The 16,720-nt window shown below is 41.7% G+C and overlaps 2 protein-coding genes across 2 annotated transcripts; both read left to right on the top strand.

Annotated features, from left to right (window-relative positions):
• The first annotated feature begins 957 nt into the window (after window positions 1-957).
• On the top strand, window positions 958-1,905 carry LOC148534943 (olfactory receptor 1G1-like). Its single transcript, XM_088464827.1, has one exon. It carries the CDS (start codon window positions 958-960, stop codon window positions 1,903-1,905), a length of 948 nt encoding a protein of 315 aa, XP_088320953.1.
• A 3,908-nt stretch (window positions 1,906-5,813) lies between these two features.
• On the top strand, window positions 5,814-16,221 carry LOC148534942 (olfactory receptor 1G1-like). The gene is made up of 3 exons (XM_088464826.1): window positions 5,814-5,869; window positions 7,393-7,499; window positions 15,272-16,221. The coding sequence occupies exons 1-3, from the start codon at window positions 5,814-5,816 to the stop codon at window positions 16,219-16,221; spliced, it is 1,113 nt and encodes a 370-aa protein (XP_088320952.1).
• The last annotated feature ends 499 nt before the right edge of the window (window positions 16,222-16,720 follow it).

Below are 16,720 nucleotides of genomic sequence, written 5' to 3'. Positions count from 1 at the left end.
ATGGCCCTCATTCAGAGCCGGACGCTCTGAGCAGAGCGCACGCTCTGAATGAGGGCCGCCCTCCATAATTATGGAGCATCCTCCTGGACGCTTGTATAGCTGTGGGTCACCACCCACAGCCTATACGAGCGTGCAGGTTGATGGCCGCGATGGTCTTGACCATCGCGACCATCGCCACTGCGAGCCGGAGCCTGCGGTTGAGTTTCTCAACTGCAAGGCCCGGAGTGATTTTGGCTCTATCAGAGCCAAAATCACTCCCACTGACATCACTAGTGATGTCAGTGGGCCGGCTTCTGACGGTAGGTGTTCCCTTGGGAACGCCCCCTTCTGGGAGGCACGCCCCCGGCACGCCCACCAAAGGGGGCGTGCTGTCAATCAACATCGACAGCATGCCCCCTTTGATCAGACACAACAAGCGAAGGAAAGTCCTTCGCTCGTAGCGTCTGGCGCATGCGCACGACAGAGCTCCCGCCGTCGTGCGCATGCGCAGTGCACACCATCGACCCACTTGCGAGCGGACAGCCGCTTGCGAGTGGGTCTGAATCAGGGCCTATGTTCCCTCTCTGCCCACAACCTGCAATTTCCCTTATTAGCTCTGGAGCCCTCACCATCACTACACTATCTTTATCTCAATCTCCCAAATTAGTCTCACCTTCTCACTACAGCAACCCTGATAATCTTTTATATAATTCTTCAGTGGCTGAAGTGTTAGATAAATGAATTTCTATACTATATGTCTATAAAAATGTTTTGTTACATCAACAACTGAGTCATTACTCACTGTCATGCTTTTTTCATGCCCATGTGTTCTCCTGATGATGTCATCTGTCAAGAAATCACAGGATACTCTGATCAGTTAACGCCTGAATCTCCTCTTTCCATTAAAACCAATTTTTGGAAACCTTATCTTAAAAAAATATATAATCAAATTATTTTCCAGAATTTTATGAACAACTAATGGAAAATTACACAACTTTTCCAGAATTCCATGTTGTGGCTTTTTCTACTATATCAGCGTATAATTCATTTTTGTTCACTGTGTTTCTTATATTATACCTAACAGGTCTCATAGCAAATTCTGTTGTAATAACGGTCATATATATGGATAAGAAGTTACACACCCCAATGTATCTGTTCCTTGGTAATTTGTCCTTAATAGATCTTTGTTACACAACAGTCACGGTCCCTAAGTTGCTGTACATGTTACTGTCTGGGAATTACAAAATGTCCTTCATACAGTGCTTTACCCAGTTGTATTTTTATGATGTATTTGTTAGTATAGAAATTGTCCTTTTTTTGACAATGGCCTATGACCGGTATGTTGCTATATGTAATCCCTTACACTATCACTGTATATTCAACTGGAAACTTTGTGTACAACTCACGGCAGCCCTATGGCTATCTGGTTGTTTGAATTCTTTTCTTATTACATTATCAGCCTCAAATATGTATTTCTATTATTCATACACAATCCACCGATACTTCTGTGATGCTAAATCTTTCATGGACATTGCAAGTACCAACAAGGAGCTGTTTGTTATAGTGATATATGTAGAATTGCTGCTTTATGGATTTTGTCCATTCTACTGCAGTTTATTGTCTTATATCAAAATAATTATTGCCATCCTGAAGATTAAATCCAGAGATGGCAGGAGAAAAGCCTTCTCCACCTGCTCATCCCACCTTACGGTCCTCACCATGTTTTATGTGACAATTACCTCTGTCTTTATAATGCCACCCAATGACCACTACAGGGTTCTGGAGATGATCTTCACTGTACTTTACACTGTAGTCACACCCATGTTAAATCCACTGATATACAGCCTACAGAATAAAGATGTAAAGAGAGCAATAAAGATATGCATTTGGTTAAAACTAAGAGAAAAAATTAATTTGAGTAATTGAAAATGTTCAAAAATTATTATATCCTAAGAGTACTAAACAATATTGTATTTATAACATAGACAAAAAACCTTACGGTTTCACATGTCCCATTAAGGCTTCTTAAACATGATCTGAAATTTCACACAACCTACTGAATTTCTGCCACTCAAACTAAAAAAGCAATGAAATTCTGATCATTAAAGCTGATGCCTTAATGGATGTGTTTATTGCGCAATACGGGTATGGTATGCCATCACACCCTGTGGTTAACTGCAGATTCAGCACTCTCACAGCATGAGATTGCTGTCACTCACAAAATGGTGGAGCTGCTAATTCACAGAATTGTGTGCTCATTGGAATACACACATGCAGTCTAGTCTTTTTTAACTATTTATTTTACAGTGGGGTACGGGTTATGGCCGCCTGCTGGCACTTGTAGCTCCACAAGTGCTAAAGGGCAGGTATGCTGGCACCTGTAGTTTCACTGTAAAATACAATAGTTTGGAACTATTTACACATTATTACCCCTGTACCCACAGCTCAGGGGAGCAGGGAAGAGCCCTGGGCTACAGACCAAGCATGGGGTTTTGGGAAAGGGATGACCCTTTTTTCCAGGGGTCCCCACCTCCCCTGAGATCCCCGGCTTGGACTGACCAGCATGGGGTGCAAATGCTTTGGCCATGGAGATTTGGTAATAGGGTCTCCTGGCTGTGGCATTACACCCAGTTCGGTTTTGGTCCGGTGCTGGTTTTAAATATAGGGGGACCCCTACGCATTTTTACCCCTATATTTAAAACCAGCACTGGCCCTGAAGCCAGGTGTTGGTTCCTAAATTACAGGGGAACCATACTAACCTTTTCCCCATAATTTTAGGAACCAGCACTGGCTGAGCAGTCCGGGGCTGGTTATGCTTTTGGGGGGGATGCCCTACGTCATTATTTTTTCTACATTTAACCCATTTTTTACCGGTATAACACACAAGCAGCCTTCACATATCTCACTGATATGTTCAGGCTGCTTGCTCTGGAGAGTTTTGCAGAGAGGAAACACTGTATTCTCAGGTGATTAATCTCCTTCAAAACTTGTTACTCAGGGGAGATATTTCAATCTGCTTCACCATCAGCCATCTCACTCTCAGCTAAACTCACTTCTTTTTATATTTGTGAGTTTCAGGCGCCTCAAATCACCCAAGTTTTGGTGATGCTAATCGAGTTGAAAAAAAACTTGATCACACTCGATTATTAGTATATTTACCCCCAAGTCTTAATTAGTCCTCTACCCTGAGTTATGCCTTCCCAAAAATCCCCCATAGACTAAAGCAGAAAAGTGGCAGTTTTGACCAAACAGTAAGTGGAAGAAAAAAACTGACAGTTTAAACTTTAGATTACTCCCAATCAGTGGCGAATCTTACCTAGGGGCTGCGAGGCTTCAGCCCCCCAGGAAAATCCACCACTTCAGTGAGTGACTACATTGGCTTCACTGTGACTTCACTTCAGTGTGACTTCACTGTGGCTTCACTGTGACTAGAGGTAGCTTCCCATTGGAAGCACCACCTGTCAATCACACTGAAGAGGAAATGTTTCCTCCCCATGGGACTGCCAGTCCTGGCTGCGATCAGCAGAGAACAGTTTCCAGTGGAAGTCGCTGTTCTGCCTTTCGAGCAGCCCTACAGGGCTTCTCAGGGCTGCAAACAATGCAGCCTCGAGAAACTGGTGTTAAGCGTGTGCATGCACCGCACCACCGACACTCATGCGCATGCATGGGTCCCGATGCCTACCAGATTCATTGAGCAGGCGCCGGGACCCAAGCCAGCAGCAGCGGCAGCCCCCTTCAGGTAAGAGGGCAGGTGCTGCTGCTGCTCCCAATTACTCATTTTTAAATTTTGTGGCCTGAAATTTGGCATGCAGCACTGAGTGACAGTTCTACCCGTCCATGGCAAATTTCAGCTTGGTAAGTCCAAAAAACTTTTGAGATGTAGCCCCTCAAATACCATGCCCCCATCTCAGTAATTCCCTATGGAAAATTCTGTTTATTCAATTCAGCCTTAATATAAGGGCACAACTGTGCCCTTATAATATCTCAGTTATACACTCCCATCATAATCCACTGAAACCTGGTGCCCGAGTCAGTTCCATATGCAGCTCCACTACTAAATAATTAATTTGATTCATTGCAAATGTTCATTAAATACTAAATCCTATAATTATTAAAAATAAAAAACATTGTGAGCAAATTACTTATTTTATCTGTCTTCCAACACAGGACCATCCTGCAGGTAATATCTGATCATCCTGTAGGATAAAGCAAGTGCAAGTAATTATTACATTTGGTTCAAAAGAAAAGCCCTGGGGGGAAGATTTGCTATGGAACAGCCATACCAAACCACATGTGTATTGACATTTTGATGTGAGAATTGCAAACCATGTAATTTACTAAGGTTCAAAACGTTCATCAATCCTTATTTATATTTAATTGCAGTACATACAGTAACAATTTGTATATATGGAAGGTATAAAACCATTCTATATACAAAATGGCATTCTAAAGGGGGAGAGACTTGGACTGCACACCCTCATTTTAAACATAATAAGAGGTGCTACCATGCTGATACTTGTAGCATAATGCATGGGCCAAAGAATACGGGATGCAATCAGGAAGCTGGCTGACATTATACCGACAGCCGGCTTCCCGACTGTCATATCCCGTTGAGGGTGAAATGACCTAGATGCCCTCTAGATGTAGACGCCGCTCATTTCACCGATGCCGGGAGACTGGCGCCCCGCCTCCCGATCGAAAGGATGCCAGGCACCACAAGCGGACAGCCGCGGGGGGGGGGAGGGTTAGGTATAGGGCTCCCGGTGGGGACAGGGTTAGGCACCCCCCGGGAGGTTAGGGCTAGGCTAGGGGGAGGGAGGGTTAGGGTTAGGCACCCCTGGGGGGAAGTTAGGGTTAGGCACCCCTAAGGGAGGGTTAGGGGGGTAGGTTAGGTTAGTTAATACTTACCTAGGGATGATCGGGATTTCCAGCCCTGTCGATTCCAAGAATACAGGTGCACACTCTGAGTACTAAGAACAATGATAGTCAAAATAATCCTGATAAACTCTAAAATGAAAATGGAGTATAAGTGAGGTTCTTAGTAGAAGTTTATCCAAAAATGTTTTCCTATCCACCATGTCAAGGTGAACCCCATAAGATGGGTCCCTAACATCCCTAATACTAACACAACATGGAAGTCTTCCAAACTGCATGATGAACTGCTGCTAATTTGACCTCCCAAAAAAGATGTGGTTTTAATAGATGAGACAGGGGAAATGGCTTGCTGTTAGAGCTATCAGGCATGTAAACAGAACCAAAGGGGGCTTAGGCCACACTAATAAGACAAGTTCATACTATTTTGATCTATATATGGTTAAAACTATACATTTATAAGTCTTTTGTCTGATTAATCACTTGCTTGGCGTGATTGTGCAACCATGCCAGGCTGACACAATTTTATGAAACAAGCTGCACCTCTTTTTAAGGCCCCCTGCTAGCAGAGCCTCTAGGAGATTTTTGAAACCTAGAAAAAAAAAGTGCGCTACAAAGATACTATAATAATTTGAATTATCTTTATATATACTTAAAACAGTATAAATTGTATATAAAAAGTCATTTAAAAGGAATTAAATATTACAGTATATCAGACCTGGATCAAATCTTGTGATGATGAAATCTTTGTAAGTCTTTCCTTGGGTTAATTCTCGGAAACACCCTCCAAAATCACAATGATGGGCTGGAAACTGAAGTTGGAAATCTTCGAGGAAATAATTCCTCCATGGGGTCACACTAGAATAAACCCTCGCACCAGAAAAAAAACACCCAAAAAGGCCCAAAGGCCACCATTAACATTTTAAAATATTTATTGACTATAAAATCAATTCAATACCAACATGCATTGGTTTACATCCAATAATCTGGACAACAAATACACTTTGACCATTAACAGGTAAATAATGAATACCACTGTCGCACTGAAAACCTTAGAAGACTTCAATGCCTCAGCCCAAGTCTCATCTTTAATAGGACCCAAATCCTCTTCCCACTGAGATTTAAGTCTAGGTAGATTTTTAGAATGGTCAAGGGATAGTAAAATCAAATAAGAGTATGAAAAAGGCTTACGGGGGTCAAGAATCAGCAAAAATTTCAAATAAAGAAGAAATTAAAACAGGGTAAATTTGAAAACTATGTTAACAAGACATGTCTAAGCTTTCAAGTTTTGATAAAAATATTGATGGTAAATAATACTTTTGTTTAAGCTGATCAAATAAACAAAGAACTGAGTTATCGTACAACTGACCTTTTGTAAAAATACCTACCGACTGCCAGACTAAGTTAGTCTGTAAACAGGCCAGTTTGGTCGTGTACTTCAGTACTCAAGGAAGGATTGGGGTCTAATCCAGGAGCCTCTATCATGCCGGAGACCTGCCTCCAAATTTGAATTGCTTGGTTTAATAAGGACAGCCTAGATGCAATAATTCTACCATCTAACAATATTTGTAGAGGAGTAAAACCCAGAGTATGACTGAGATACTAAAAAAACATGAAAGCATCAATAGACAGGTACTGAAGTCATATCTGCAGATTTACCATTTAAGCTGCATAATAATAATATTTAAAATTTGGCGATGCAAGATCTCCAGCAGATCTTGCCCTAGTGAGAGTATCTATAGATGCGCCCAGTTACATTGTGGCTGATCACGCCACAAACCTGTGCACGCATCGCACCATGTGATTCCCCATGCCTGCATTTACTATGGTACACTATGGTATGCACTATGATTGCACCATACATTCCTATGGAGGCATGGTCACGTACGCAGTGCGCATGTCCAATTGTGGGCATGTGTCTCGTGCTATGCTTGGCGTGATTAGCCACGCCAGACGCAACAATATAGCTGGGCACATCTGTAAACTAATACGGAGACTATTTATTTTCCTAAATATACCAACAAAAAGGAATACAGGAGAATGTTGAAGTATGTAAAAAAGCTTGGGTTGCAGGACCAATTTTATTAAATTGACCCGACCCATAACTGTAAGGGGGAGTCGGCTCCACACCCTAATTTTATCCTTAACATAACTAAAAAAGGGTTTATATTAAAGGAAACAAAATCATTAGGTGTGTTTCTTATCCAGATACCAACAGTTTTTTTAATGGTCTACCCAACAAAGAAACTAAAGGAGTTACCGGGCAGCTACCTCTGAAAGGCAAAATACGTATATGACTTATCCCAGTTAATTTTTAAGCTAGAGTACACCCCAAATCAATATATGACTTGTAGAACTACTGATAGTTTATAATAATAATAATAATAATAATAATAATAATGTTATTTATATAAATCTTTTTCTCCTAAAAGGACTCAAAGTGCTTTACATTTGCCTTTACAGGACAAAATACGAAACAAGCTTAACAAGGGACAATAGTGAAATGCTTGGGTGAATAGGGTCTTGAGTCTATTTTTGAAGGACTCTAGAGTTGGAAGCCTCTCAAACTGAGGGGGGCAGTGAGTTCCATAGAGCCGGAGCCACAGAGCTGAAAGCTCGACCTCCAGATGAATTCCGGGAGATTCTAGGTACTGCTAATAGTACTTCATCAGTGGATCACAGTAATCAAGTGGGACAGTAGGGGATCAGAAGCTGCTTTAGGTACCTTGGGCCCTGGTCATGTAGGGCTTTGAAAGTCAGTAAGCCAATATTGAAAACAATTTGCCATCAGACAGGCAGCCAGTGAAGGGAGTAGAGAAGGGGTGTTATGTGGCTAGAATGGGGCTGGTTAGTTAATAGCCTGGCAGCTGCATTTTGTATCATCTGCAAGTGGTGCAATTCTTTTTGCTGGAAGACCAAGGTAGAGGGCATTTGATAACATAATTAGATAAAATCAATAATTAGTTGTCAGCATATAAAGCCACCCTATCTTCCCTTCCAGCCACTTGCAAACCTATAATGTCTGAATGAGACTGTAGAATACAAGCCAGTGGCTCCATCACCTAAGCAAATAATGATGGAGACAATGGGCATCCCTGACACGTGGAAAAGTGGAAGAAAAAGAACCATTCATAGACAATCTGGCACTCGGCCTATCTAATTGTACCCATTTCTGTTAAGTTGGGCCAAATCCAAATTGATGCATGACCCCCCCACAGGAAGGGCTACTCCACACAGTCGAATGCATTAGCCACATCCCATGACACTATGACTGAGGAGGACTCCTCCCCATGGGATATCTGCAAGTGAGTATATAACCGATGGATGTTAACTGCAGTCAACATATCTGGCATAAAACCAGACTGGTCCGGATGTATTACTAATGTTATAACTTTATTTAAATGGATAGCTAAGATTTTAGCTAAATCTTTATGTCTGTGGGAAGTAATGAAATTGGATAGTAGGAATCCAAAAGTTTGGAATTTTTCCCTGGTTTTGGAAAAACGAAAATAATTGCCTCTGACCTAGATGAAGGGAAGCAGCCCTCTTCAAAGATAATAATAATAATAATTTTATTCATATAGTGTTTTTCTCCCATAGGACTCAAAGTCGCTTTACAGACATCAGAAAACATGGTACATTGTACAAGGATTTGGTGTTGGAAAAAAATAGAAAACCACACCGAGATAATTAAAATCAACCGAAACCTGAGAGCACAATAATATATTGCAGGGTTGGTGCAGACATTTTGGCAAATAACTTCCATGGGTTATATATTTCACTCACAAAGGTACCAAATTAGGCAGCCGTCTTGGGCGCACTACGTAGGATTATCCTGGGTGGAATAGGTTATGTCTAGAAGAGATGACACAAAATGGGTGGTTGCAGCATCCTGATGCTCGGAGTATGTTCCCAACATAATAGTCAGGTCCATGTATTTTTCATCCCATCCACAAGTGTACCAGGTGAGGCAGCCATGGTGGGCGCACTACGAAGTTTGCACTGTAGGTGATAAACCATACAAGGACCCAAGGAATATATTGGAAAACTGACACATGTGTGGCAGTATGATATACCCTTTGTGAATAGATCCACGTGAAGTACATCCTGCCCATGGAGGATGCACTTCAGTGGATGTATAGCACACCAGTATAGCATACAGTGGGGTGGAAGTACATTTTACTTAACAGGGATTAGTAAATACAGCAAACAGTGCTGCAGTTCGGGCATGAGATTTACAGGTCACTGAAACATTTGAAAAATGAAATGCACTGAATTAATAGATCCACGTGTTTGTTCATCCTGCCCAAGAATGAACCATCCAAGGCAGCCATCTGGGGCGCACTGTGTAGGTTACATATGGCAGGGTGTGCAAGTAGCTGAAGATCATATTGAATATTTCTAACAATTTTGGAACAAATATTTTGGCATGATTTTTATATACCTCAATAGGAACGCCATCAGGCCCTGGTGTTTTACCAATAGAGAACGATGTTATGGCTGCCCCCACCTCTTACACTGTCAGAAGGGAATCAAGGTATTCTCTGTACTCCTGACATAACTGAATGAGATTTACCAAAGTTATATATGTCTGCAAAGCAGAAACATCACAGGTCAAGTGAGTAGCATATAGAGATTTAAAATAAGAAGTGAATGTCTCAACAATGTCTGGAGTAGAGGTAACTATAGACCCGTCTACCTAGTAATTCCAAAACACAAGTTGTGGGGCGTTCAGCCTGCACCATATGTGATCGTAAACTACCACTCTTATCTGCCTGCATATAAAATCTGTGTAACTGAAACAATATTCTTGAGTTATCTGCCTCCTGTGCAGCCACCCATTGGTTACAGGTATAATCTATCTAACTAACTCCCTCAACCACCACACTTACCAGTAAGTGACCAAGTCTAAGCGGAACGTCATCTCTAGCACTGGACTATACCAAACTGGGTTGACCGCAAGCCCACCAGCTAATCGCATGATTGACTTTATCACCATCAGCATATGCAGGGTTTGAATGTACCCACTTCAACTCATGAGGCTCATCACATGGTTCTGAGTTTTGGGCCTGCAGTTTATAATAATAATAATAATAATAATAATAATAATAATAATGTTATTTATATAAATCTTTTCTCCTAAAAGGACTCAAAGTGCTTTAAATTTGCCCTTACAGCACAAAATACAAAACAAGCTTAACAAGGGACAATAGTGAAATGATTGGGTGAATAGGGTCTTGAGTCTATTTTTGAAGGACTCTAGGGTTGGAGGCATCTCAAACTGTGTGGGGAAGTGAGTTCCATAGAGTGGGAGCCACAAAGCTGAAAGCTCAACCTCCAGATGAATTTCGGGAGATTCTAGGTACTGCTAATAGTAATTCATCAGTGGATCACAGTAATCAAGTGAGACAGTAAGCTGCTTCAGGTACCTTGGGCCCTGGTCATGTAGGGCTTTGAAAGTCAGTAAGCCAATATTGAAAACAATTTGCCATCTGACAGGCAGCCAGTGAAGGGAGTAGAGAAGGGGTGTTATGTGGCTAGAATGGGGCTGGTTGGTTAATAGCCTGGCAGCTGCATTTTGTACCATCTGCAAGTGGTGCAATTCTTTTTGCTGGAAGACCAAGATAGAGGGCGTTTGATAACACAATTAGATAAAATCAATAATTAGTTGACAGCATATAAAGCCACCCTATCTTCCCTTCCAGCCACTTGCAAACCTATAACGTCTGAATGAAACCATAGATTACAAGCCAGTGGCTCCATCACCTAAGCAAATAATGATGGAGACAATGGGCATCCCTGACACGTGGAAAAGTGGAAGCAATAGAACCATTCATAGACAATCTGGCACTCGGCCTATCCTATAATAATTGTACCCATTTCTGGTAAATTGGGCCAAATCCAAATTGATGCATGACCCACCACAGGAAGGGCTACTCCACAGAGTCGAATGCATTAGCCACATCCCATGACACTATGACTGAGGAGGTCTCCTCCCCATGGGATATCTGCAAGTGAGTATATAACCGATGGATGTTAACTGCGGTCAACATATCTGGCATAAAACCAGACTGGTCCAGATGTATCACTAATGCTATAACTTTATTTAAATGGATAGCCAAGATTTTAGCTAAATCTTTATGTCTGTGGGTAGTAATGAAATTGGATGGTAGGAATCCAAAAGTTTGGAATCTTTTCCTGGTTTTGGAAAAATGAAAATAATTGCCTCTGACCTAGATGAAGGGAAGCAGCCCTCTTCAAAGATAATAATAATAAATTTATTTATATAGCGCTTTTCTCCCATAGGACTCAAAGTCACTTTACAGACATCAGAAAACATGGTACATTGTACAAGGATTTGGTGTTGGAAAAAAATTGAAAACCACACCGAGACAATAAGCGTATTGCAGGGTTGGTGCAGACATTTTGGTAAATAACTTCCATTGGTTATATATTCCACCCACAAAGGTACCAAATGAGGCAGCCGTCTTTGGCGCACTACGTAGGATTACCCTGTGTGGAATAGGTTACGTCTAGAAGAGATGACACAAAATGGGTGGTTGCAGCATCCTGATGCTAGGAGTAGGGTCCCAATATAATAGTCAGGTCCATGTATTTTTCATCCCATCCACGAGTGTACCAGGTGAGGCAGCCATGGTGGGTGCACTACGAAGGTTGCACTGTGGGTGATAAACCATACAAGGACCCAAGGAATATATTGGAAAACTGACACATGTGTGGCAGTATGATATACCCTTTTTGAATAGATCCACGTGAAGTACATCCTGCCCATGGAGGATGCACTTCAGTGGATGTATAGCACACCAGTATAGCATACAGTGGGGTGGAAGTACATTTCACATAACATGGATTAGTAAATACAGCAAACAGTGCTGCAGTTCGGGCATGAGATTCACAGGTGACTGAAACATTTGAAAAATTAAATGCACTGAATTAATAGATCCACGTGTTTGTTCATCCTGCCCAAGAGTGAACCATCCGAGGCAGCCATCTGTGTAGGTTACATATGGCAGGGTGTGCAAGTAGCGGAAGATCATATTGAATATTTCTAACAATTTTGGAACAAATATTTTGGCATGATTTTTATATACCTCAATAGGAATGCCATCAGGCCCTGGCGTTTTACCAATAGGGAACGATGTTGTGGCTGCCCCCACCTCTTACACTGTCAGAGGGGAATCAAGGTATTCTCTGTACTCCTGAGATAACTGAGTGAGATTTCCCGAAGTTACATATATCTGCAAAGCAGAAACATCACAGGTCAAGCGAGTAGCATATAGAGATTTAAAATAAGAAGTGAATGTCTCAACAATGTCTGGAGTAGAGGTAACTATAGACCCATCTACCTTGTAATTCCAAAACACAAGTTGTGGGGCGTTCAGCCTGCACCATATGTGACCATAAACTACGCTTCTTATCTACCTGCATATAAAATCTGTGTAACTGAAACAATATTCTTGAGTTATCTGCCTCCTGTGCAGCCACCCATTGGATACAGGTATAATCTAGCTAACTAACTCCCTCAACCACCACACTTACCAGTAAGTGACCAAGTCTAAGCGGAACGTCACCTCTAGCACTGGACTATACCAAACTGGGTTGACCGCAAGCCCACCAGCTAATCACATGATTGACTTTATCACCATCAGCATATGCAGGGTTTGAACGTACCCTCTTCAACTCATGAGGCTGATCACATGGTTCTGAGTTTTGGGCCCGCAGTATCCTCGAGCACTGTGTCTCACTTTGTGTACTGTTATTAAACATCTGTTCACCCTGTACACACTGTTTTAGTCTTCATTCACGTAATTACTAGATAATAATGCACACCACTTTATCAGCACCAGACAAAACTACCCCATCCCTGGGCTGTTGCCCTCTCCCAATCCTCCCCCTTCCCCCTTCCCCCGCCCCTTATTTTCCACCATCCTCACCTGTGCAGCGCTGCCTATTCTCACCTTCATATGCTTATCTAGAGACTGGACACCTCTAAGGAAAGCTGGGCACAGACCACCTCTCCCCACCCTCCACCAACCCCTCTCCTCCACACAAACCTCATCTCCAACCAACCCCCATCTATCAGAGCACAGTGTTCAATAAATTTTCTAAAATAATCTAGTTTATCCCCAATATATTGTATCTCTAGATTTTTACTAGTAGTTTCTAAGTCAATTTCCATTTTCCTATACTGCACTTTAATCTCAGCCACTCGCCGTATAAAGGACCCTTAGAAAGGCCTTAAAGGCATCCCATACAATTGTTGGCACTATCAACATTTACTGCAAAATATCCTTCCCAAATCTCTTACAGCTCTAACCCTACCCCCATTTGTAGTAACCATGATGGATGTAATTTCCATAATCCTAATCCTCTGGGAACAACCCAATCCAATTTTTTTACCAATGGTGAATGGTCTGATACACTTCTTGCTTTATATTCCATATGAAATATATTGGGCAGCAAGGCAAGGTCTACATGGGAAAAAAGTGTGATACAGTAAGTGGAAGAGAGAAAGGATAATTGGTTAACCTCAGGATCTTTAAGTCTCCACACATCCACCCATCCCAATTCTTTTACAAATGTTAAAAAACCAGAAGCACTCTGACTATAGGAGCTCATAGAGGCCCACCACCTAAGACTGGGGGCCTGATTTAGACCCGCTTGCGAGCGCTGAGCGCTTGCAAGCGGGTCGATGTTGCTCAAGTGTGCATGTGCACGAAGGTGGCGGCTCCGTCGTGCGCATGCGTGAGACCCGAATAACGACGGCCAAGCCATCGTTATGGGACTTGCACCAAAGGGGGCATGCTGTCGATGGTGATTGACAGCACACCCCCTTTGGTGTGCCGGGGGCGTGGCTGCCCAGATGGAGGCGTTCCCATGGGAATGCCTACTGTCTGGGGCCAGCCCCACTGACATCACTAGTGATGTCAGTGGGAGTGCTTTTAGAGCCAAAAGCACTCCTGATAGAGCCAAAAGCATTCCAGGACTTGCGGCAGCGAGACCCTACAACAAGGGTCTCATTGCAAACCCGATGGTCGCAATGGTCTTGACCATCGCGACCATCATTTTGGCCGCTCGCTGTAGCTGTGGGTCACCCACAGCTATACGAGCGGCCAGGGGGCTGCTCCAAAAAGGAGAAGGGACGGCCCTGATTCAGAGCGAGCGCTCTGTCAGAGCGTCCGGCTCTGAATCAGGGCCTGGGTCTATAACAGCTTTGAAAACTCCCAGGAATACCACAGGTGTATCAAGGGATTCCGGCAGCCTGTTTTAAAACATCAAATCAAAAAGGAGGAGAAATATAAACCACCAAAACAAAACATAATGGCCATAAGTGTCAATGACTGTAGCACAAATTAAGTTTTATTAATCAAAGCCCCTCTAGATAATGAAGTATACTGTACATAGAATGACAAGCCCAACTTACCCAGGGGCATTTAAGTATCATTGTTTTACTCCCCACTAAATGTGTTACTGTTAACCACAAAATATCTGAATTATATTGTTTTAAGTAGCTTAAAAACCAATGACCTTTTCAGGTGATCAGTTACCCCTCTAATGTTCCAAGTTAGAAAATGTAACATTAAAGATAACAAAAACTAATATTACACAGAAAAAAAGAGAGACCAGTGCTGCAAAAAACACTCTCTTTTTACATTACCTGTAATTCTGCAAATCTACTGCACTATCTCTGTCTTACATCCTATATTCCTTCCTCCACTTTTCCTCTCCCTATTGACCTCATCCACACCATGACCATGTTCTCTTCAATATCCCAATCACTCAGTGTCTACCTACTTTTTTACTCTGCCCACTGTTCCCACCTCTATCTTTCCCCCCTTATCGCCTCCTCCTCTCCCTCCTCCTCTTTATGTCTTATTCTCCCCTGATTCCCTCTACCATCACTCCACTCTCATTCACTTCTCCCCAACTGCAGTGCTGCTCCCCCACCACTAAATCCTGCTCCCTCCCTCCTCTTCCTATCACTTCACTCATATCCTCCCACACCACACTATGCTCCCTCCCTGCCCACAACCTGCAATTTCCCTTGCTAGCTCTGGAGCCCTCACCATCACTACACTATCTTTATCTCAATCTCCCAAATTAGTCTCACCTTCTCACTACAGCAACCCTGATAATCTTTTATATAATTCTTCAGTGGCTGAAGTGTTAGATAAATGAATTTCTATACTATATGTCTATAAAAATGTTTTGTTACATCAACAACTGAGTCATTACTCACTGTCATGCTTTTTTCATGCCCATGTGTTCTCCTGATGATGTCATCTGTCAAGAAATCACAGGATACTCTGATCAGTTAACGCCTGAATCTCCTCTTTCCATTAAAACCAATTTTTGGAAACCTTATCTTAAAAAAATATATAATCAAATTATTTTCCAGAATTTTATGATTACACAACTTTTCCAGAATTCCATGTTGTGGCTTTTTCTACTATATCAGCGTATAATTCATTTTTGTTCACTGTGTTTCTTATATTATACCTAACAGGTCTCATAGCAAATTCTGTTGTAATAACGGTCATATATATGGATAAGAAGTTACACACCCCAATGTATCTGTTCCTTGGTAATTTGTCCTTAATAGATCTTTGTTACACAACAGTCACGGTCCCTAAGTTGCTGTACATGTTACTGTCTGGGAATTACACAATGTCCTTCATACAGTGCTTTACCCAGTTGTATTTTTATGATGTATTTGTTAGTATAGAAATTGTCCTTTTTTTGACAATGGCCTATGACCGGTATGTTGCTATATGTAATCCCTTACACTATCACTGTATATTCAACTGGAAACTTTGTGTACAACTCACGGCTGCACTATGGCTATCTGGTTGTTTGAATTCTTTTCTTATTACATTATCAGCCTCAAATATGTATTTCTATTATTCATACACAATCCACCGATACTTCTGTGATGCTAAATCTTTCATGGACATTGCAAGTACCAACAAGGAGCTGTTTGTTATAGTGATATATGTAGAATTGCTGCTTTATGGATTTTGTCCATTCTACTGCAGTTTATTGTCTTATATCAAAATAATTATTGCCATCCTGAAGATTAAATCCAGAGATGGCAGGAGAAAAGCCTTCTCCACCTGCTCATCCCACCTTATGGTCCTCACCATGTTTTATGTGACAATTACCTCTGTCTTTATAATGCCACCCAATGACCACTACAGGGTTCTGGAGATGATCTTCACTGTACTTTACACTGTAGTCACACCCATGTTAAATCCACTGATATACAGCCTACAGAATAAAGATGTAAAGAGAGCAATAAAGATATGCATTTGGTTAAAACTAAGAGAAAAAATTAATTTGAGTAATTGAAAATGTTCAATAATTATTATATCCTAAGAGTACTAAACAATATTGTATTTATAACATAGGCAAAAAACCTTACGGTTTCACATGTCCCATTAAGGCTTCTTAAACATGATCTGAAATTTCACACAACCTACTGAATTTCTGCCACTCAAACTAAAAAAACAATGAAATTCTGATCATTAAGGCTGATGCCTTAATGGATGTGTTTATTGCGCAATACGGGTATGGTATGCCATCACACCCTGTGGTTAACTGCAGATTCAGCACTCTCACTGCGTGAGATTGCTGTCACTCACAAAATGGTGGAGCTGCTAATTCACAGAATTGTGTGCTCATTGGAATACACACATGCAGTCTAGTCTTTTTTAACTATTTATTTTACAGTGGGGTACGGGTTATGGCCGCCTGCTGGCACTTGTAGCTCCACAAGTGCAAAAGGGCAGGTATGCTGGCACCTGTAGTTTCACTGTAAAATACAATAGTTTGGAACTATTTACACATT

Source organism: Taudactylus pleione, unplaced genomic scaffold (assembly GCF_031769625.1).
Source record: "Taudactylus pleione unplaced genomic scaffold, aTauple2 ptg000061l, whole genome shotgun sequence".
Taxonomy (NCBI): Eukaryota; Metazoa; Chordata; class Amphibia; order Anura; family Myobatrachidae; genus Taudactylus; species Taudactylus pleione.
The sequence above is the reverse complement of the archived record's forward strand: the minus strand, read 5'-3'. Positions and strand labels throughout refer to the sequence as shown.